Genomic DNA, 25,541 nt, shown 5'->3' on the forward strand with positions numbered 1-25,541 from the left:
ATCCCTAATTACACTTCATAAAATAGCTCTACCAAACATTACAATATTTGGTATGAATGTTTAAATTTATGAATGTGAGAAATTCAAATGTATGGCCTTTTCTGTAGCTTATCACACTTTACATCTTGTACATGTTTTATCTATAGGTCTATTATTATTATTATTATTATTATTACTATTACTATTATTATTATTATTATTACTATTATTATTATTACTATTATTATATTGTTATACTGCAAAAATGATACAGATGAACCGCCTTTTAAGGTCTTTACAATAATTGTATTTTATAATTACTGTATTAATTTTATAATTACTATATTCATATGAAAAGGTAATAACAGCAGCAACAATAACAGCAGTATAAATGTTCTTCTTCTTATTATTATTATTATTAAATTATTATTCTAAAGTATTATTATTATTATTATTATTATTGATTATTATCATTATTATTAACTATTATTATTATTATTATTATTATTATTATTATTATTAAATATTATTATTATTATTATTATTATTATTATTATTATTATTATTATTGATTATTATCATTATTATTAAGTATTATTATTATTATTATTATTATTATTATTATTATTAAATATTATTATTATTATTATTATTATTATTATTATTATTAAATATTCATGATGTATGGCAATTAAATCACCTTGATTTTTGTCCTTATTGAAGCTTACATCAGAGTGTACGTTAACTTGATCCACATTCTGTCTGAATAAAAGAATAAGAGAGAGCAAAACTGTAAAAGGGGAGGGTGGGATTAGTTTTTCTAATGTAAGGAGTGTCCTGTCATTAATTAACCCCAAATTATGCTAAAGAAAATAGAGAGGGAGATAAAGGAAATCTGGGTATACCTAGGCATAGTCAAATAATAAAAGATCGGTACATGGAAATGGCCATATCGTGACCCTCAAACACCATTGTTTCTTTGTTCTCATGTAAATTCTGTGACTGTAAAACCTCAAAAAGTAGGCCAATCAGAACACAACACAGACTGTTGTATTGCTCAAGGCATTATTCATTAGCCCGCCCTCAACATTCGCATAGGCAGCAGCAAAATCATAGACTGATAAGTTGCACTAGGGATCATTAATAATCATGGCTGTTCCAAATATTGTCAACAAGGAGCTTCTGATTCTATAGGGGTTGTTTTATAGGTAATAATGAGGTAGAAGTGAAAGGATCTCGCCAACTGTTGTCAACCCTTCCATCTTCTGCAGGTTAAATGAACCCGTGAGCTGATTGATTGATTTATTTATTTATTTAATCAATCATTTATTCATTTTCTTTTCGGCTTAATCCCTTTATTAATTTTGGGTTGCCACAGCGGAATGAACCGCCAACTTATCCAGCATATGTTTTACGCAGCGGAAGCCCTTCCAGCCACAACCCATCACTGGGAAACATGCACGCACGCACGCACACACACATACACACTATGGTCAATTTTAGCATACCCAATTCACCTGTACCACATGTCTTTGGGCTGTGGGGGAAACTGGAGCACCCGAAGGAAACCCACACAAACACGGGAAGAACATGCAAACTTCACACAGAAATGCCAACTGACCCAGCCGAAGCTCGAGCTAGCGACCTTCTTGCTGTAAGGCAAACGTGCTACCCACTGCCCCACTGAGTCGCCTAATTTATTTATTTATTTATTTATTTATTTATTTATTTATTTATTTATTTATTTATTTATTTGTTTATTTGTTTGTTTGTTTTTTATTTATTTATTTATTTGTTTGTTTGTTTGTTTTTATTTATTTATTTATTTTTACTTGCGTAAGTCTTTTTACATACTATATAGATCAGAGAACAATTTAACTTTTTGAATCAATTCTAAATCACCTTTTAAATATTTACAGTAAACCTAAGAACATTTTTATTTAATATTTGAGTCTTGCAAATGCTGTCATGAAATGTATTTCTGTAGTCCCCCTATGACATAATTATTTCCTCTTAACAGCTGTTCTCATTCCTGGACACATGCATTGGCTCACAACCAAATACCCTAACCTTGATTTCCTTTTCAAAAGAGCATAAAGGCTTGGGCACACCAAGCTGATGGTCCAGCTAGCTGTTCCACACATCGTCTCTTGTCATATTAACGTCGGAGCTTGTTGGCCCAATTTAACATCTAGTATCTGCGTCAGCTGTCAGGCTGAAAAGAGCGCTCTGATTGGTTATTTAGCAACAAATCAGAGCAAAAACTGAAGTGACTTGGCAAGTAAACAATTAAAGTCAGGAAGGAACACAGAGAGACTGGCTGTAATTTTGCTACATTTCTCAAATATTTGCAAATGATTTGGATGATTAGATTATCAGACATATTCGCATGAGCGAATCCCTCTGTGGTGAGTTACAAGTACTGTAAAAATGGTGCTAAACGCTAAATGCTTTGTTTACTTTTTGCACATCTGAAGTTCCGGTTTCCTTTTGTGGAACGAGAAAATAGATTATTGTCACCTGCTGTTGCGGAAAGACACGTCTTCTCACACAGGCACAGAACACGCACTCTCGAATCAGTGGTGTATTCAAATGCAGCTTTTTGGTCTAGACCAGGGGTTTTCAACATAATTCAAATGATGTTTCAGATGATAAAGATCCATGCAAGCATCATTCACATATTACTTGCTGTGTTTAAAGAGCAAATAATAATAACATTGAAAAATAAATATATAGCTTACCTGACAGAATGCTAATCTGTGGTTGGATTCCTGACATGACTAACCGTAAATAATCTTCCACTATCAATATAAGCGTGAGCCATAGCCTACTTGCTTTTGATGTACATACAGAAAATGCTGCTTCGCAAAGCCAAGTTCCTAGAGCCCTGACAGTGTGCTTGAGTTGATTGATTAAGAGTCTACCATGTAAACAGCAGTTTTTGATTATCTCAATATGACTAAAGTCATAATTGATAAATAATAATAATACATACATCATATAGAAAACTAAAAATAAACTAAACAGAAATGGAATTAAGACATGTGGGGTATGCATATATTAGCTCCGGCGCAGTTCAGTTGGCCAACCCTGGGCCGGTTGGAAGAGGTGAGCCAGAGCAGGGTCAGTCGGGCTTTGGCAATGTACGCTTGTAGTGTGAGTGCAAAGCACACCTGAGCGCGAAACTGAAGATACGACGTCACTTTCAGGAGACTGTCTCATATGGATTTATTAATCATTCTTAATTTTTAATGAACTCAAACTGTTGTAGTTAATTAAAGACGCAAACCCCTCACTGCACGTCAGCTGCGCCTTCAAAAAACCTCCTAATACCTGCAGCACGAGGACTTCTATAATAATTTATGAGCGTCAAAAGTGGTGGATCGGTTTGGCAAAGTGTCTGTGTGTCACTGCATCCCAACAGACTAAAAAATAATACAAAACGATATATCTAAAGCAATGTCCACTGTGCTGAGTGAGAATGGTTCTCTTCCAGTTAAACTGAACAGTCGCATCATCGATGATGCAAGCGGGCTCCGGTCCGGTAGGTAAAAAATGCAATGAGAGTGCAGGCCAAGGGGGAGGGGGGATGGGGTTTAAGGAAACTGTACCTAATGTGAGTGCGCCCTTAAGATGTGTCTTAAGAATGTGCCTAATAGCTATTCATAAGTCTGGTATTAGAACCTCTTCTAAGTTTTTTTTGAAGGTTTAAGTAGTATTTGTTGATGCAAAGTAACAGTGTAACACTTAAGAATAATCGCCCATTCGTTCATGTTAATGTATTCACATCAGTATGAATATTCTTGTAAAGTATTAATCATATTTCAACAGTAACTACTACATAATTAAAATCCAATGTTGTGCTTGTTAACATTAGTTAATGCACCATGAGTTAATATGAACTAACGTTATTAAACTTGAATAGTATTAACTAACATTAGCAAAGATGAATGAACACAGTAATAAATATATTACTAATTGTTTGTTCATGTCAATAAATACATTTACTAGCACTAACTAATGGACCATTATTATAAAATGTTGCCAGTTAAAGAATTAGATATATAATTTACTTGCTTGGTACAAAACCTGACTTCTCTGCTGTTAATATGGTTCTTTTTAAATATATGTGATCACTGCCATCCAACCAGTGTGCACCAAACAAGCGGACTGACACTTCTGAAAAGTTGAGTCTTGATTCGTTGTATGCGATTATCAGTTATAATACTTTAACTTGGATCAAGTTCTGTATTTTCTCAGTAGCTAATGAGGTAGAAATGGGCGGATCTTGCCAATTGTTGTTAACCCTTCCATCTTCTGCAGGCTGAATGAACCCTGTGAGTCTGCGATGACGAGCTCTGGGTTTATTAGGCTGCAGAAAAGGGGTCAGTGCATGCATTCGTGAGGAGATTCCACACAATCCAGCACAGAGCCTTCAGCCATGCCACCTCACATCCCCATCTTCTCTCATCTCAGAGAGAGGGAAGTAGAGAAGGAGCCTTTAGCGCAGCGGCACGTGAACATGCGCTACATCCACAGCGCGTGCTGGAAAAACTCACAGCCTGTTTGCAATTGCATAAACAAATGCATCTGTGCTCCTACAAATATATTAGCACATTTTCAAGGTTTCCAAGCTGTGAGATGTGTTTACAGCAGTCCATCATATTGTCATGCTGCATATGTTTGATTAAAAGCGATATATCAGTTATTGTAATATTATATTTAATGCCAGTGTGTTGTGTGTGTGTGTGTGAAACAGCTTATTAACACATAACATATACAAGTCATTACATTAACAAGCTCCTTTTTTATTACTCCAGTGTTTTTCACCTACTGTATGTACAACAACACTGTATGCAGCCCTAAAAACGGAATTGTTTATTAAGTCAGCCAATCATAAGCTAAACAGTCTTTATATCATAGACTGTAAAAGATTATGGACGTAGTATTCGTGACATTGGTTTCGTGATAGGTTTTTGACGAGCGCAAATGAAGCTACAAGTAGGCGTGGCCAGTCACATTCCAGTCCAGGCCAGTCGTCATTTTGTTCGCGTGTCAAATGCTTAATACTTCATTACCCGTGACTCGTTTGTGTTCTGACCGCTTGTGCTTGGCTGTGTACTATATTAATAAAGTGTTTAGACTTTTAAAAACACTGTTGTAATATTTTGAGCCACTACACATTGCTCTTATGATCTTTTTCTACAGGAGGAAAGTGCGAATTACTTCCAAATACTTCAGATGTAGTCATCTGTGTTAGTGAATGCAAGGCTATTTATGAAATCCAGGCTAACACTGCATGACAATGTTTCAGAAGACCGTTTTATAGCCTCCAGCTAATTAATCTGTCAGATTCTGGAGCACATTACAGGTCTAAAGAACATTATAAATTATAATTTATCTTAAATAAAATGATTATATTTATAGATATGGTATATACGTATGTAAGATTTGCACTCACCTGGGAAATAGAGGCTAATTGAATGGTTTGTGAGCACAATTAAGGGCACACAGCATCCCATGTTATCTGATAATTGTAGGAAATAATTCCAAAAGGCAATTGACAGTGTAAAGCCACATAAAACAAAAATAAAATACGATGTATATGCAAAGTTCAGCAGCTAATCAGCCGGAATCAGCTACGGTGACATGATGGTGACCAGCTGTCACTCAAACGTCCACACCCTTAATTGTATAGACTTAATATAACTTAATAGAAACTAAATGGATGAGTTATAAAAAAAAATCACGAAGGATAATATTAGCTATATGAACCAAAACCATCTTTTGTACAAGGCTGTAAACGTGTTATTTTCAGCTGTAAAATTGGCCAATTTAGCAATGCAGTCAGTGAACATCTGGAGTTCCTGGTGCCAGCCCCCAAAGGCCAGTCGATAAATTGCAGTTTCAGTTACTTCTGTATTAGCTTCACGGGGGAGCCCCCCTGAATTATTAGCCCCCCCTGTTTAGTTTTTCCTCCAGTTTCTGTTTAACAAAGAGAATATTTTTTAACACATTTCTAAACATAATAGTTTTAATAACTCATTTCTAATAACTGATTTATTTTATTTTTGCCATGATGACAGTAAATAATATTTTACTAGATATTTTTCCTGACATTTCTATACAGCTGAAAGTGACATTTAAAGGCTTGACTAGGTTTACTAGGCAGGTTAGGGTAATTAGGCAAATTATTGTATAATGATGGTTTGTTCAGTAGACTATCGAAAAATATATATAAAGGGGCTAATAATTTTGACTTAAATGTTTACAAAAAAATTAAAAACTGCTTTTATTCTAACCAAAATAAAACAAGTAAGACTTTCTCCAGAAGAAAAAAAAACATTATCACACATACTGTGAAAGTTTCCTTGCTCTGTTAAACATCATTTGGGAAATATTTAAAAAAAAAAGAAAAATTCAAAGGGGGGCTAATAATTTCGACTTCAAGTGTGTGTGTGTGTGTGTGTGTGTGTGTGTGTGTGTGTGTGTGTGTGTGTGTGTGTGTGTGTGTATATGTATATGTGTGTGTGTGTATGTATGTATGCATGTGTGTGTGTGTGTGTGTGTGTATATATGTGTATATATATATATATATATATATATATATATATATATATATATATATATATATATATATATATATAATATACACATCACATATCTATATATATCACATATTTATTAGGTTTTTACAGTTAAAAAAAATCTATTTACTTCCTTTAGCATATAATGGAAAAAAATATTAATGATTGTTTATCAAATGCTGTTATTTTAGCAAATATTTGATAGTTTTTGCCTTTTGTAAGTTTCGGGTGACTTAAAGGCTACATAGGAGACCTGAATTGCGTGAAAAGTTGTATGCTTTTGATTGGCAGATCTGCAAATGTAAGTAGGTTAAAGTCAGTATAGCCTCAGTGAAATTCCAATGGTTCATTTACTTCTGTAAGCAGTGACCTGGCTGTTATATGTTAGTAGAGTATAGTACCAAAGCATCATTAATGAACTGTGAATCATTCATTGCCACTGTGGTGATTCAGTCAGAAGCGCACACACAAAATGTGACTTTCCTGTTGATGCTTCACAATTCATTGAAGTACTCTGTTTCAGTATTCAATGAAAATATTAAAATGCTGAAGGTCTTTTTCACACAGCAGTAACATCTAATTAAAGTCCAGAGGTGGTTGTTAGAATTGCAGTTGTGATCAAAAACTTCCTTGACCTACAAAACATTAGACTGCTGTGAACAAGAATGAATGAAAACAGTTCATCCATCCCATGGCAGTATATAATAGAAGGTTTATTAATATACATTAGAATGATTCTGCAGACATAGTTGATTTAAAAAGTCTCTACACTTATTATATAAATTATTTTACACAAAAGCAAAATTTATAGAGAATATTTTACTCTACTATTTTACTTTATTGTTGCTTTTATGTGATTTAAAGCTTCTGCGATCTCTTTTGTGAATTTTTGGCCCATGTCTCACTTCAAAAACATCTAGATTAACGATTTTGGGGTTTTATGTGGCCATTCCTTTCCACAAATTTAACCAAATATTGTAAATGAAATTTAAGAGACTGAACAGACCTCAGAAACATTCTGTGCTGATGCCTGAACCAAGCGTTGGATTTGGATTTAATGTCTCCCAAGTGATTGTCCTGCTTTTAACTCTAATCTATGTAAGTTGCTTTGCAAAAAAAGCATCTGCTGAATAAATATATGTAAATGTAAATCTTCAAGCTACTGTCTGTACAGTGAATGCATCACTTTTGTTGCCAAAATAGCCTCATATCATATTAAAGAACCCAAGATGTCTTTCACACAATAAAGATTTTCACTTCCAGAAGCAATCCCCAAGCATCCTACAGAACCGGCATACCTATATATTTGACTTAAGGAAGGTGTTCTTCTGGTCAAATAAAAAAAAAAAACATTTAATTTTTATTTTTATTATTATTATTATTATTTTTTACTAATATGCATACCACCGGTTCATGGATCTTAAAATAAAAAGAAAACAGTTTGATCTCATCAACTTTTAAGCTATTGAATCTTTTTGTGAGAGAGCTTTAGAATTGGTTATATCTGTTTTCAACCATACTGTACATGAAGCAAATTCATGTGTAAAAGCTCACGTATTCTAAGACAATTATATTTATACATTTTTGTCTTGAATAAATAAATGACAAAACGAAGTGTTAAATTATCACAAGAAGCTAGAAGTGTTAATTATACAGAGGAACTGTTTGTGTTCAGAAAATGTTGTGCTAGATTAAGGAGTTTTATTTATTTATGTATTTTAAATTTTTATAAATCCGTTAATCTGGTGCCTAAATACTTTTGATAACAAATCTACAAATCATTGCATTTGTTGTATTATTAGTTATGAAACTCAAGATTTAGTGGGAGGAGGTTGGTTGTGAAATTAAAAAGTGAATAGTGCTAATGGTTATAATTGACGTTAATTGATTGGGAAATGTGATCTTATCATTTAGGGCTGCCACGAATAATTATTTTGGTAATGGAGTTTGGTTGTGGTTTTCTCATCTAGATAGTCCTAGTGTAGTTTATTTATATTTAAGAATTGCGGTAAAGCTTACACAAAAATACTAATAATTTCTTCTGTCGTCACAGAGAAATTTGGAAATTCTGAATGACAGGAAAGACACAGAAAAGCATATGTTGTAACAATTTTTTTTTATGTGAGATGAATATTAGAGCTGCACGATACTGGAAAAAAATATGTGGTGTTGTTTGTGAGTATTGCAATATAAAGATATTTCTTATAATATAGCTATTTATACAAGATTTTTCCTTACAAAAATATAGGTGTGTTTTAAATCATTTATTTATGTAATGATGTTAAAATTAACAGGTATAATATATATATTTCAGAATTAATTATTTCAAATTCAGACAAAACAAAAACAAACAAAACAACAAAAACAAAACAAATGCAAACATAGTCTTTAAAACACCATGGATACAGTAAGTGAAAATCTAAGCAGATTTTCTGACTGATTGGCTGTTGTCATTTTCTTCTCCTGCCATAAGTATTTAATTTCAGCTCTGGGTTCACCTCTGGGCTGCTTCAGCGAATAGCAGAACAGCTACTACCGGGGTGGCAGGCCTAAAGATAATAAGACCCCGTGTGGTTGGTCAAATTTAGATACACAAAATAAATGCAATTCATCACGCATATCTGCAATACGAATATTGCATATACTATTATCACGATAACAATGATTTTGTGATATATTGTGCAGCCCTATTCAATATGACCCCTTCTTTTCCTTGGCTTTAATAAAACCTGCTCAATCCCATCACCTCAGCCCTATAACATTTTGCACATCCACCAACTTGCCTCAGGAGAGAGGATTTGCATTTTTATTTTCGGTTTTGTTTATCACTGCCTTCTTGTTCCGTTCCCCTCGTTATACTTCTGCAACAACAAGCAGATTATCTGCAGATGGCAAATATATTCGCGTCTTCCTTTTAAAGAAAAATTCCAGGCAGTTCGACTGTATAGTCTGTAAGCTTCAAACAGCATAAGGAATGTCCTAAGAGTTCTGGAGTCAGAGAAGAGGCATTCTGAGTAATAAATCTCAGTCCATTAATGAAGCCCGTTTGGACACAGATAATACAACTGAAAATATTTCAGACTATGAGGATGGTGTTTCATACTGAGAGGAAAAAATGCATAAACCTCTTTTGAAAAGACCATCTTACATACAGTTGAAGTTAAAATTAAAATGAATGGCCCTCTTGTGAATTTTTTTTTCTTTTTAAATATTTCCCAAAGGATGTTTAACAGAGCAAGACATTTTTCACAGTATTTCCTATAATATTTTTTCTTCTGGAGAAAGTCTTATTTATTCAATTTCGGCTAGAATAAAAGCAGATTAGCAGTTGTTTAAAAATCATTTTACAATCAATATTACTAGCCTCCTTAAGCAATATATATTTTTTGATTGTGTACAGAACAAACCACCATTATTTGTATGATCACCAGCAGTGTTGCTCTTGCAGGCTCCTGGTAAACACTTCTTATCATTCACTCAACTACACATCTGCCACTGAACTGAACTACAATCCCATTATTCCCTGCATTCACACACCAGTTCCAGATCACCCTTGACTGCAAACACCCATCCGAAGGCTCATGATGGACTGATTACCTAGACTATAAACACAGCACACACATACATCTATCCTGAGTCTTTTAAATTGTAAGTGAGCATTTCTAAGCATTTCCTTGTCCTGCCTTTCATATTTTTTGATCTTTGTTTTGTTTATTGTTATGTTGTTTTGCCGCCTGTCCCTACCATTTGCCTGTACTCTGACTAGGGGTGGGCAAAGCGAGCCTTCATGAAACACTGAAACAGTCTAAGCAAATGTGTCGAGGCTTCGAAACTTTTTAAAACCCGTTTCTGCAGTGACACCTAGTGCTCATTATTTTGTGTATTGCTCTAGAAAAGCTTCAGCAAAGAATCAGCTGAGGTTTCAGGATATTTAGTGTAGCGGTGAGCAGGGGCGTCGCTAGACCCAATTCACTGGGGCACGCTTTTGGATTATCTGCATGCTCCTGTCTGTCCCTGTTTTGACCTTTTACCTGCCTGACGACTTTCTTAATAAACTACATTTGGATCCTCAGCTCTGTTAAAACTCAACTTATTAAAGTTATACAATGATTTGTCTAATTACGCTAAATTGCCTTAACCCAATTAACCTAGTTAAGCCTTTGTTTGTCACTTTAAGCTGAATACTAGTATCTTGAAAAATATGTAGTAAAACATTTATATACTGTCATCATGGCAAAGATAAATTAAATAAGTTATTAGAAATGATTTATTAAAACTATTATGTTTAGAAATGTACTTTTTTCTAGTAAAGAGAAACTGAGAAAAATTATATACAAGGGGGCTAATAAGATTTCAGCTGTATGGTAGTCCTTTCTTGAAACCCAAACTTGGAACATCCTTCAAACAGAGTGTCAATATGCAGCTATTCCCTTTCTATGAGATCGCAGACACTCCAAATATAGCACAGCGTGGTGTTTCTGTACTGGATCTGTGAGTGTGCATTTTCTACAGAAGATATTTCCCCGCCACTGGCTGTTATGGAGTCTGAGAGCTGCTATTAGCCTGGGCTGGATAATTGCAGGTAATGACAGTGTGGAAAGAACAAGTCAGGGGCAACAAGAGCTGCTTACGGCATTTGAGAGCGAGACAATAGCAGCTTTTAAAGAAAGGTGAGGCAGTTGCACGACCCGCTGCTGCGTGGAAACCCTGGGGACCACCTTTTCTCACCCACCTGTCATTATTTTACATTAGCTTCATTTATCTTGGCCTTCGCATACAATAGCAGCAGTTCAAAACACAGCTTGTGTGCTGCATGTTTCACCATAGCAATGAAAACAGCGGGTAGCATTGCAAGATCACATTGTATCACTTTTATGGTCATAATTTGATGAACAGCAAAACGAGGGCTTTCATGTCTGAATTGAAATTGGGAATGTGTTTGGGGTGTGTGTGTGTGTGTGTGTGTGTGTGTTAGATCTCTTGTGACTTCATCCCTGAGATAAACTGTCCCACACACAGTCCCTGACAAATGTCTTGTCGCTTGTGTACAAATTGACATGAAGTGCTGCTTAAAAGTATTTATAATAATTTTTTTTTTTTTACAAGAAATGGTAAAATCCATTTTAATCCTAACAGCTTTTGTAATAATGTTTCAGTGCAAAATAAAACTTTCATAAAGTATTCTAATATTCGTAGCTTGGTAAAGCCCATTGAGTCAATTTTTGAGACCTGGCCACCTGAAGTCCCTGTGTCAACCAGAACAATTTGTCAGATTCTGTCTCAATATGGCCGAATCAATGCCCAAAAGCCAGCACTACACAAAAGACAACTGAAAAACTGTGTGGCATTTGCCAAGACCCACAGCCTGCTGAAATGATGAATGCTGGAAAAGTGGCAGAAGGTGGATTTTTTTAGATAAATCTTCTGTTGAATTAAACCACAGTCGTCGCAATGTTGCAGGAGACCTACTGGAGCCCGCATGGATCCAAGATTCACCAAGAAATCATTGAAGTTTGGTGGCAAAAAAAATCATTTTCTGAGGGTTGCATACAGTATAGGGGTGTGCGAGAGATCTGCAGGGTGGAAGGCAACATCTATAGTCTAAAATACAAAGAAATATTAGCTACCTCTTATATTACCAACTATAAAAGAAGACAAATTCTACATCCTATCCCACATTGAGCATATGTGGGATAGGATGAAAGAGGAAGCATGGAAGATGAAACCAAAGAATATCGATGAACTCTGGGAGGCATGCAAGACTGCTTTCTTTGCTATTCCTCAATAAATTGTATGAATCTTTGATCAATAAATAGTGTGAATCCTTGCCAAACCGCATAGATGCAGTCCTTCAAGCTCCTGGAAGTCATACAAGTTATTAAATTTGCACACACACCACTACTTAATTTGCTGAAATTTTTTTTGTATTTGCAGTAAATTTATTCAATTTCTGTATGGGCGACAAAACTTTTGTCTTGAAATGTGTGACCACAATGTGACATTTTTGTCATGATTAAATGATAAATCAAAATTTACAAAATACAGGCTACATGTACATAAGACATGTGTGTAAATCTTTATATCTAAACATTAACTTGTATTTTAATATGATTTAGAATGACATTTAAATTAGAAATTAGCTCTGCTGCACATCATTTACAGTAGGCCCTTCTGTGCCAGAAAAGTGAGTGATTATATGTGAGAAGAAGAGTGAGAGCATATACACAGTGCCTGACCAACTCATACATGCAGTATTCCCGTGATTTGGTGCGAATGAGATCACATCTTGGGTGGACCGTGAAGTTATTTGAGCACTGACCACTGTTTTCAAGCAGACTCCAGTACAGTTCACAGTCCCTCCATCTGTGCACACAGAGCCTAACTTTTATCTACCTCTAAGCTTCAAGTATGGCAAAGTTTGAGTCTATGTTCTATGTCTCGTGCCATTTGAATCAAATCCAAAATAGTTAGCTTAAATCTGAGGTAACAAACGATTTACTGTTATCAGCCGTGCTGTTGTTACAGGAAAAAAAGCAACACTGTGTTGTCATTTGTTTTGACTACTTTTACATCATATAGAAATATATGTAATGTTTATTTGTTTTATAGTATTTACAGTGCATGTACTTGTAACAGAGCACTAGGTAATATATAGTAACCTGTGGTTTAAAGGTACAGTGTAAAAAATACTGGTTGCCTTAATTTTTTAAGCTGAATCAAATTAACCGTATGAGTCCATTGAACTTATATCATGTTAAACTGACTTAAAACTGCTTGCGCAACTTATAAAATTACGTTAGAACATGATTAACTTAGTTTAATAAGTCATAATGAACTAAAAACATATGCTGTCATGACTAATTGATCATGTAATCTTTTACAGTGTAGGCTCAGAGTTAGTACCTAGTTATTATTACCCAGTTATTGTAATTCCTGCAAAAAGAACAAACTAATCAGACCAGTAATGTAATGTTACCATTAATGTTGCTAATAGCTACTGTATGAGCTATGAGAATGGCTCCACTTTTTTAATGATTCTGCATCCCATTAAACTATGTGAGACAGTGGTTGTGTGAGTTTTTTTTTCTTCTAACAGCCCTTTTGAAGAATTTGATTGATTCTAAGTACTTTGAGAATTAATAATTTTTTTCTCCCCCTGTTGTCAATTAGAAATCAAAAATAGTACATTTGAGTTTGGAAAATGTCTCATTTAGTATACTGATGGAGCCTGATGCTTTCAAAATAAGACAATATTGTTGGCTTTTAAACTTTAAATGGGTTGTATATTGCATTTCGTCCAGTATTCTCTGTATTGTGTGTGTGTGTGTGTGTGTGTGTGTGTTTGTGTTAGGTTGTACTTTTTGTTTGTCAAAGCTTCTTCCCCTATGATGTGTGTGTAGCAGGTGAATGATTACCTGTGAAATGTTGGGTTTCAGTAAATTTTCTGTTTTTGAAGAAATTAAAAACAAATTACTCATCAAGAACAGGGTGCAAATTACAGGGGGGTGGGGGGTATTGGCCCCTAATTAACATTAGATCCCCCCTTAAAGGACGTCAAAACAAGATGTATGGGGGTCAGTTCTTTTAATACTGAGGAATATTTCACTCTATGTATTTTAAATAATAATATTTATAATAAAAAAATAGATAATATAAATAAAAATTTAACCCCCCTCGATAATGGTTCAAACCATTGTGAATGCATAATCTTGTCAATAAGTCTATTTGTGAAAAAAAGTATGAAACTGTAAGATCTAGAACACCGATAGACATCGTGTTCACAAGAATTGGTTTTCTTATAAAATAGTTGTGTTTATCTATATTTAGCCTGAAAGTACAGTCAAATTAGATGCATTATAATGTTTGTAGTCTAACCTACAGTAACATCTGAAATAGCTAATCACGGAATACTGTAGGTTAGAATACACTAAATATCCCTCAAACTGCTGTAAATGTAAATATGTTTTATTAATAAACTGACGTTGTAATTTAAAAATAAAAACATAAATGACTGAAGCAAGTATTACACAATACTGAAACAAGTATTACACAACCACCCCCCCCCCCCCCCCGATCAATGATGGATTGCACTCTGATCAATGATGGATTGAATTAATCAAAAGTGACAGCAAAAACATTAATAATGTTAATGTCTCCAAATGTAAATTTTTCCTAAAGTTTCCCTTTACAAAATTGCCCCATCGATTTTCGTAGTTTTTTTTTCTTTTTCAGATTTTACATTTTACAATGAACTACAAAGCTGTCAAAATGTATGGAATCGCCACTCTTGGAAGATATTTATTCAAGTGTTTAATTGTGTAGGGGGAAAATCAAGCACATTCATGCCTCAACTATTTTTTTTGAAAAATCCAACCTTCTTGCTCCTATGAAACACATGCAAAAAAAGAACACTGTAGTCAGTACAACTGTTTTTACAGATCTAACAGAGAAAACAAATATGGAACAACACAATGTTGAGGAAAATAAATACATTGTTTACCCATAGTGTTTACACTACGTGGTCATAATACAGCAATACAACAAGCATTTTGTTTGGGCTAGCTTTTGCAGCCGGACATTGCTTTACAATGCCCTTGATGGGTGAACATTAGCCAGTGGGGGAGTGTCTTTTGTTTCTCCAGGTGTAAATTATTCATAACCATTGTCACTCCCACGCATACAACTAAGCTGACCCAAAATAGACTTTACAAAATGTAAATCATTGTAATGTTTTCTTTGAATGAGAGAAACAGAATAATTTTCACGTAGTTGTGAAGTAAATATTTTAGCCTACAAGACTAGTTACTCAGAAGTCCTATTCAGGCCCATTCACTGTGTTTTTTGGACCTTATTTCAGCAAAAAAAATCTTCAAAACCTACTAAACACGCATAATATTATTTTTCTAAAAAACGCAAGCATGTACATCAATCTTTCTAACATATAATTGTAGCACAGTTTGTGGGGATTACTAAAAATACATGTTGACCAATAATATGTAATAGGTAGCTGAAATAAGCACAAATGTCAGGGCATATCAACACATCTTAGGGGCCCCAAAATCACCTCAGACCCCAGAGGGTTAATATGTCCAAAAAGATATAACCAATTCTGAATACTGTACTTTACTCTTCCACTTATTGTCGATTAAAAATCCTCTGAAATTAGCTACCTTTTAAAAAGCTAACTTATAAACAGCATAAATGGCCTTCAAATGTTAATGATGTCAAATTATTTTAATTAATTTATTTTACCTTTGTTGAGACTTCTTACAAAAACATTACAAAATGTACTGATCCCAAACTTCATGTGTGTGTGCAGTTATTTAAATGATTCAGCTGAACTGACTGTGATTGGTTGGTCACAGTTGGGCTCCTGTGTGTGTGTTTACAGAACAGGCCTCCAGCGGTACAGGGCTCCCAGCACCAAAGCCACTCTCCAGCATGTATGAACCCGGCCCTGATGAGCTCCCCCTGGGTGAGACAGAAACACGGGGGCCGCGCCATGCAGAATCCTCTCTGTCTGTCCACAACTGATTCGCCATACTCTGTTACGTCTTCATCTAACATGTTGCTGCTTTCAGAAACATCCCATACTCGGCTGAAACAAATGGCTGTTCTGCTTAGATCGCATGCAAACTTTAAAACTTATTTCTCTCTAGATTTGGAGTGTGTCACCTGCAGTGCTTTGCTTTGCTTCATTGCGTGCGCATGCGGTCGCTTCTAGAAATATATCAATCTTCATTATTCATCGTGATTTTTCTATCATTATCACTTCTCACAATAATGAATTATCAGAGTTTTTTTTTTTTTGGCTTTTTCATCAGGGTTCAAACCTCATTGGCTGAATGTCATGCTTTCTATTGTTGCGTTGTAGACATTTGCAGTTTTTAATTTAGACTATTTTTCTTCTGCTTTCTTTCTCATTCTCTTTTATGTTTTCCTCATATAGTACCGGTATCAGGACGATGATTCCCCTCCTCCTGAACTTAGCTTTCCTCGGCTCACCAATGAAGTTCGAGCGCCGGAGTTGGTGCACGTGTCGGAGAAAAACCTTTCGGAAATAGAGAACGTGCATGGCTATGTTTCCCACTCTCACATTTCACCGCTTAAGGTAAGTCATCTTTACTTTTTTTACCACCTGATGAGTAACATGTTGGCCTTATTTATATTGTGTTTATGCTGCCCTTTTATATACAGTTAAAGTCAGAATTATTAGCCCCCCCTGATGTTTAAGATTTGTTTTATTTTGGCTAGAACAAAAGCAGTTTTAACATTTAAAAAGAAAAACATTTTAGGGTCAAAATTATTACCCCCCTCTATATATTATTTGATAGTCTACTGAACAAAACATTAATATACACTAACTTGCCTAATTACCCTAACTTGCCTAGTTAACCTAATTAACCTTAAGCCTTAAATGTCACTTTAAGCTATGTAGAAGTGTCTTGAAAAATATCTAGTCCAATATTATTTACTGTCATCATAACGAAGATGAAATAAATCAGTTATTAGAAATGAGTTATTAAAACTATTATGTTTAGAAATGTGTTGAAAAAAATCTTCTCTCCATTACACAGAAATTGGGGAAAAATAAACAGGGGGCTAATAATTTAGGGGGGGCTTTAACTGTATATATGTCTTTTTGCCTCTCTTTTTTGTTTGTTTGTATTTGTCTTGTTGCTTTTATTTTTCTGAGTGTGTGGTTTTCCATATCACGTATCCATTTCTCATTCATATACTACAGCATTAGAAATTCAGTTTTGTAATATGACGTCTTAACACTAGATGGAGCTCAGTTGTTAGTTTTAAAGCAGGGTGTTTGTGGAATGGCTCTGTTGTTTATTCTGGTTAGTCATGAATGATATTTAAATATGTATCGCATTTTATTCTGTGGTACATTTATCAAGCATAGTGAAATATATAATTATTTTGTTTTAGAAGGTTCACTTTTTTATTTGTTTTAAATTGTGAGAATATAGAAGAAAACATAGTGGGTCAGTGGTAAAATTACTAGACAATTTTGAATGGTAATGTATATATATATTTTTTAATAATAAAAAATATATATTATTATTATTATTATTATAACAACAATAATAATAATAATTATTATTATTTTTATTATTATTATCACTATTTTATTATTAATACTATTATTATTATTAATATTATTATTATTATTATCATAATTTTTATTATTAATACTATTATTATTATTATTATTATTATTATAACAAAAATAATAATAGTTATTATTATTTATTTATTTAAAAATGCTTCAAATAATATGTCATTTTTAAATAAACTGAGTTGTTTATGGCAGTTTTGCTTTAACATCACCGAATATTTATGGCTGTTATTAATTCTTAAATTAGATTTAAAAATGTATTGTTTTAATTTTAACGTGTTAAGCATTTGTTTTTTTTAGTAATTATATTTTTTATTGTTTATATAGTTTAAATTAAGTTTTTCAATATGCACATTTTACTAATTATGTAATCAAGAAACTTAATTAAGATTTTTATTTAAGCTAATTAATTGAATTATTCATGCTTTCTCACACATTTATTATTTCAAAATGCAAGTAAAATTAGATTTGTGCCTCTTGGTCCTCTTTTCAAGTCATGAAAAAAAGAATGCGTTTTTTTTTTTATCCCACAACTACAAGTTTTTGTTGCTTGTTTTTTATTTTTTCTGATCAGATATGGCCTTGCCGGAGTCACGCTCTCTGCCAGAGAGACATTAACAGCCTGTGCATCATCTGATTGTCTGCAGATGATTCAAAAGCTCTGTGCTTTTATTTGATCTGAGCGAGTCTATGATTTTATTCCAAAGTGTATGGGCCCGTCTGAAGCATTAGGCTCATCAGGATTATGCACTGTCATCTCTTGTGTAGACATTGTATCAGGACCTCAATCTTTAGATTTCGCCAACAACCTCTGTCCCACAGACATGATTTCTCAGAGCAAACTCATGTCGAGCTGAATACAGGATGTTACTTGTTAGTAGGACAAAAACATTTAATTTACACTGACCTGTTTTTTTGCTGTTTTCACAGAGCCAGGTGAGGGATGCAAGTGAAAGCTTTTTTAATCTGCTATTTGTAAACACTTCTTTTACTCATACAGTTGAAGTCAGAATTATTAGCCCTCCTGAATTATTAGCCTCCTTGTATATTTTTCACCAAATTCTGTTTAATGGAAAGAAAACTATTATGTTTAGAAACATCTCTCATAAAATCTTAATACCTCATTTATAATAACTGATTTATTTTATCTTTGCCATGATGACAGTAAATAATATGTTATTAGATATTTTTCAAGACACTAGTATTCAGCTTAAAGTGACATTTAAGGCTTAACTAGGTTAATTAAGTTAACTAGGCAGGTTAGGGTAATTAGGCAAATCATTGTATAATGTTTGTTTTGTAGACTACTGAAAAAAATGTTTAAGAGAGCTAATAATATTCACCTAAAATGGTTTAAAAATAAATAAAAACTGCTTTTATTCTAGCCGAAATAAAACAATTATGACTTTCTCCAGAGAAAAAAATATTATCAGAAATACTGTCAAAAATTCCTTGCTCTGTTTAACATAATTTGGGAAATATTCAAAAAAGTAAAAATAATTTTGACTTCAACTGTACTGTACATTGCACAGGCATTTTTAGTTGCATCTCACAACTTCTTACACCTCGAATGCTGTATTCAAGTTCAATGCAGTTCACCCATTAAAAAATGTCAGGATTTATGCTTTGTTGAATTTTTGTCTGTCTAGCTTGAATTGGGCTCACATTTCAGGAGTTTAAGCATCCCCAGTTTAGCCCTCTCAATGATTATGTAGTACAGGGTGTTCCAGAGTGAGGCATTTACAGAACCTCCTGTTATTGTGCCTTGGTTTGTAACATGTTGGGTTTTAAATCAGAATGATTATGGCTATGACTATGAAAGTACTTCAGTAATAGTTAATACATGACCAGGATTCAAGGATTTAAATACTGCACAATTCTGTGCCCGACTAAAGTAGTTCTTAGCTTTTTGATGGCAAGATTCCTCAACATCATTCAAAAGCTCCAGATGTTCCTGATTTACTGGATAAGAAGTAAGGATTATTTGTTTTGTTTTGCTTTTATTTTTGTTTAATTTTTTTTATTTTATTTTTTGCTTTGTTTTTTATTTGATTTAAGTTTAATTACATTTTTATTCTGTTTTAGATTGTTTTATTGTTTCATTATATTTTTGTTTAATATTTTGTTATATTTTATTATTTTAATTAGATTTTTGTTTTATAATTTTTGTTTTTTATTTTATTTTGTTTTATTTTATTATTTTTTATTTTATTTATTTATTTATTTATTTTTATTTAAATTTTGTTTTATTTAATTTTATTTATCACGCTTTTACAGGTATTCACATCACAAAAAAGGACTTTTTTATTGAGAGTTGTTGAATCCAGTGTTATACTAGTACTATTTAATTAGTTTCAATCTGAAAGCAAACAAACAAAAAATTATTTTGCTTTCATTCTTATAAAGGTTAATATTTCTATTTCTGAACTGTTTCTGAAAACAGTGGCGTGTCTTGAGGGTTCGAAAGTCATCTTAGTGTGTCAGAACCAAACATAACCTTAAAATCAATGCCTCATCTTACCATCTTTTTCATTTCTTCTCATGGTTCATGCAGTTTTTCTGCATCTTCATCCTCTCTCCTGCTGTCTCCTCAGCCTCTTTCTTCCCTCCTGAGTGCAGTCGACTTTGCTGGTGACATTCTTTTTGTATTTTCTCACCTGCAGCCTGCGCTGGTTACCCGGTTTGATCTAACATACCCGGGGGTGACCGCAGCAAACTACCTGGCAAGTTTGTGATCTTCATTCTGAATGTGTCTGTTTTCCCCGTTGTTTTTGTTGTTGGTGTTGTCGTTGTTGTTGTTGTTGTGGTTCATCCGTACTCAGGAACATTACGTCTGTGCCAATGTTCCGACTCCGTTGTGACATCCGCATGAAATTCTTCACAGGGTCTGACAAACAAGTCTGGAAACAAAAGCTCCCTTTGAAGAAACCCATTTGTGCAGTGAAATCACATTTGTTTTCTTCAAATATGGTTGACTCGAATGAAATCAGTTGATGTGCTGTTTGTCTTTTTGATTATTCCACCTGCGGTGAATATGTTGTCCAGTATGATTGCTGATGATGGTGTTTATTGTGTTTGAGGTACACAGACATTGAAAGAAGGCCTGTGACTGACAGAGCAGCTCACTGTTCATGATATATGACATTCTGAAAGAATACACCCAAGTATTGAATTCAAAGTGGGAGGTTATATCAAGCATCTAGGAAAGTTTGGATGGTATTTTGTTATTGGATGGTCTCTGTATGGTTGCATATTAAACAGCAGCTGAACTGCTTTGTTTACATTGGCAACTAAGGGAAACACAGTTATTCCTGCACTTTAAAGTCTGTTGCTGTGTCTGAAATCGCTTCCTACTCAGTAGATACTACAATTGAATTTGAATATGCTACACAAGCGTTAGGGAAGTGTGTTCTATACAGTATGGATGCGAGTAGTATGAATTGAACTCGAAGGTACATCTGCCATTTGTCATAATCATGTGACCTACTCACGTCAGTTAAGCTGCTTCACTCCCATTTATGAATTCTCTAATGTGGCATCATGGGTTAGCGTAGCATCCATCTGATGCTCACTTCAGAATCTCACCATAGGTAGTAGGTCATCCGGGTACTTCTCGCATACTGTTTTTACAATACTATAAATTCGGACGACTACTCTGCTTGCATACTGTTTCTAACGTACTATATAGTATGGAAGTATGCAATTTAGGATACAGTGTATGTGAAATCTATTTTGCTAGTGCACATTGTCATTCTTTAAGTGAACAATTCATCTAGTAATACAGTTAGTAACTCTTGAGTTAACAACAGTAACTGTGGGGAGACGGAGCTTACCAAGAGGTCAATTACAGTGCAATGATTTTCTCTAATTTGAAATGGATGCTAAAGTAGTTCAGCCTGTGATTTAATCAAATGAGCACCTTGTTTATGTACTATAAACTAGGCTTGTCACTATACTGGAATTCGATACCAATCCATAGTGAAATTTTAAAAACATCCATTTCCCGCTGACATTAAAGCGCTACTGAGCACATTCTTAAACAGCGCTGATTTGCCGTTGTGTTCATGTGCTCAACAGAAATGACTGTGATTAGCAGTGAAGCTCATCAGTAGCGCTGGTTACTGAGTGGAAACACACTGGAGCGTTTTAAAGTCAGCTTATAGACAAACTAGCTAATCGATGTGACTTTCAAACACTCCAGTGTCCCTGTATCTGTGGTTACACTCATATGGTGAGTACGGTGAACTGATGACCTTCAGGGCCGATTCACGGAAAGTGGTTTGCAAAGCGAGGCTTCATGAAACACTGAAACAGTCGAAGCAAATGTGTCGAAGCCTTACGAAATGTTCTGAAACCCGTCTCTATGGTGACACCTAGTGCTCATTATTATATGTATTGCTCTGGAAGCTTCAGCAAAAAAAAACACTTAAACAAATTGAGATAATAAACCCCACGTTGTAGAGGTTTCAAGAGATTTAGTGAAGCAGTGAGAGTTCCTGACTAGCATGCAGCGATACTGGGTTGGAATCCAGGGAGATGCAGCTATAGATGTTAGTTTTTAAAAGCTCTATTCTTGTAACATGTTTTGTTTTAACATTCTAACATCCGAATGAACACTTTGTGAATAAATATGTCTTGTTTTGGTCATAAAAAGGTAACAATAACAAAATACATTAAGTCAAAATTTCAGGGTATTTGTACAAATCAGGATTCAAACTCGGGCCATTTGCAGCACGGCTGTGCACATGCACAGTCCACTAGGCTATTTGAGATAGAGATTTTTATGACCCTCTCAGTCAAACGCGGATTCGTCAGGTCTCAAAACTCTTCTGAAATGACTGATGCTTTGAATCGCTTTAGTCATGTGACCTGATGTTTCGAAACACTTTAGCCACATGACCTGGGTGTTTGGAATCACCTTAGTCACATGACCTGGGTGTTCTGGATCCTGCTTCGATACAGTGTTTCGAATTGCTTGGGCTGGTTAAAATAAAAAAATAAAAAAATAAAAAACCGAAAATAAGTATCGGAATCAGCAAATTTGCAGTATCAGCCATGAAAAATCAAGAATGGTGAATCACTACGAAGAACTCAGTGTGGGTTTGTCAGTGTGTTTCTGTATATTCGTATGTTTGTGTTTGTGTGTGTGTGCGAGAGAGAGAAAAAATGTACAAGATGTACCAGATCTCATATAAGCAGTCAGTGATGTTGCACAGTCTGTATAGCAGGTATAGTTTGTGTCACACTTCTGGTATCACCACACCTTATCCACCACACCTTATCTGGTATCACCACACCACACCATCCAGGACTTTTTATATGAACACACACACGTGCACATACTGTTCAGCCATGCTCTCTGGCTCCATCACCATGACAGCCCGTCATCTTTTAAGTTTTTTCACTCACGCCAGAGACACTCAAGCGAAAATAAGCTAACAGCTTCAATGTGGAGATCCATCACACCTAAAGATTAAACTTAAAGATCAAACTATAGCTTTAAATTATAGATTTAATATTCATTCATTCATTGATTTTCATTCGGCTTAGTCCCTTTATTCATCAGGGGTCACCACAGCAGAATAAACTGCCAACTTATCCAGCATATGTTTTACACAGCGGATGCCCTTCCAGCTGCAACCCATCACTGTGAAACACCCATACACTCTCATTCACTACGGACAATTTAGCTTACCCAATTCACCTCTAGCGCTCGTCTTTAGACCAACTGACCCAGCCGAGGCTCGAACCAGCGACCTTCTTGCTGTGCAGTGATATCGCTTCCCACTGCACCACAGTGCCACCCCTACGTTTAATATAAACTATGCAATTATGGTAATTGTTAAAAAAAATATTTCTTTCATTCATTCATTCATTTTCCTTTGTCTTAGTCCCTTATTTATCAGGGGTCGCCACAGCGAAACTAACTAACGGCAACTATTTCAGCATATGTTTTACACAGTGGATGCCCTTCCAGCCGCAACCCAGTACTGGGAAACACCCATACACTCACCAAAATACACTACGCCCAATTTAGTCCATCCAATACACCTGTAGCGCATGGGAAACCAAAGCACCCGGACACAGGGAGAACATACAAAGTCCACCCAGAAACGTCGACCGGCCCAGCCGGGGCTCAAACCAGCGACATTCTTGTTGTGAGGCGACAGTGCTACCATGCCACCCCATAATAATTTCACAAAAATGGAAATATCTGTAGCAGTATTTTATATATAAAACATGTCATAAATATAAAAGTATGAACAAATTTGGCCTTTAATATTGATTTTTGTACTGTTTAATATGTCTATTTGTTAATGTTTTCATTTGATATAATATTTAATGTGTATACTATTATAATCTATTATAATACAATATTACATAATTCTGGGTAATTTATTTTAAAAATAAGAAAATTCCACTGTAAAATTTTGTTCATTTAAATGATATAAAATCTAATTGATACCTGTAATAAGATATGTACACATTTATAGTATTATTTTGTATTATTTGTTTTAGATTTTATTAATAGAACAGCCCAAGATTAATCTATTATTGTTTAATTTGTCAGACCTGAACTTACCTGATTTACTTACACACTGTGAGTTTCCATTTCCCTCTTTCATGTGCTTTGAATGGAGGTGAATGGTAAACATATCAAAGATATTTAAAAGTATAGTATGATGGTGCCTTTAGCCTCATGCGGTACATTTTCATCATTTAATGAATGTTGTGCATACATAATGGTTGGAGCTTTTGAAAAGCACTAAGCGCAGTCTGATTAGCTGGATTTATTAGTAGCAAGTAAATAACACACCCTTGAGCACAACTGTGTTTTCTTTTTGCTCTTAGGGTTGCATCAGATTTTTGATTTATTCATCTCTAAATTGCACTTGGGTGTTTTCTATTTTAAAGCGAAACACTGCAGGCAAAACATTGTTTTTTCATGCATCTTTGAATTTGAAAATTTTGGGATTTTTGGCTTATGAATATTTTTTTTTTATCAGTCTAATGTAAAGAAAACATCCAAATACAATATTAAGTGATTGTTTTGTTGGACTGAATCAATTTATATCTGCAGACTTCAGTTACAATACATGCTTATAAAGGCTGTTCTCCACCACTGATAAATTTCCACTTACCAAGCATCACAGTATATATATATATATATATATATATATATATATATATATATATACACAGTTATTAGCCCCGTTTATGTTTTTCCCCAATTTCTGTTTAACGGAGAGATTTTTTTTTTCAACCCATTTCTAAACATAATAGTTTTAATAACTAATTTCTAATAACTGAATTCTTTTATCTTTACCATGATGACAGTAAATATTATTTTACTAGATAATTTTCAAAATACTTCTATACTTGAATCTATACTTATACTTACAGCTTAAAGTGTCATTTAAAGGCTTAACTAGGTAGGTTAACTAGGCAGGTTAGGGTATTTAGGCAAGTTATTGTATAACAATAGTTTGTTCTGTAGACTATTTAAAAAAAAAAAAAAAAAAAAAAAGCTTATAGGGGCTAATAATTTTGACCTTAAAATGGTTTTTGAAAAATTTAAAACTGCTTTCATTCTAGCCGAAAGAAAACAAATAAGACTTTCTTATTTGAAAGTATTAAAAAAATATTATCAGACATACTGTGAAAATGGGGCAGCACGGTGGCGCAGTGGGAAGTACAGTAGCCTCACAGCTAGACGGTCGCAGGTTTGAGCCCTGGCTGGGTCAGTTGGCATTTCTGTGTGGAGTTTGCATGTTCTCCCCATGATCGCGTGGGTTTCCTCCGGGTGCTCCGGTTTCCCCCACAAGTCCAAAAACATGTGGCATAGG

At 34.4% G+C, this 25,541-nt stretch overlaps 1 protein-coding gene across 11 annotated transcripts in view; it reads left to right on the plus strand.

The window, feature by feature from the left end:
- Positions 1 to 25,541, plus strand: part of dlg2 (discs, large homolog 2 (Drosophila)) — a 420,832-nt gene that overhangs the window by 126,495 nt on the left and 268,796 nt on the right. For 10 of the 11 annotated variants that reach the window (XM_056466770.1, XM_056466773.1, XM_056466772.1 and 7 more), the window contains 2 exons: positions 15,958 to 16,041; positions 16,516 to 16,677. In XM_056466770.1, the coding sequence (XP_056322745.1) occupies positions 15,958 to 16,041; positions 16,516 to 16,677 (246 nt within the window). The remainder of the gene's footprint in view (positions 1 to 15,957; positions 16,042 to 16,515; positions 16,678 to 25,541) is intronic. The other variant, XM_056466774.1, reaches the window with a different exon arrangement.

This window comes from Danio aesculapii, chromosome 10 (genome assembly GCF_903798145.1).
Source record: "Danio aesculapii chromosome 10, fDanAes4.1, whole genome shotgun sequence".
Classification (NCBI taxonomy): Eukaryota; Metazoa; Chordata; class Actinopteri; order Cypriniformes; family Danionidae; genus Danio; species Danio aesculapii.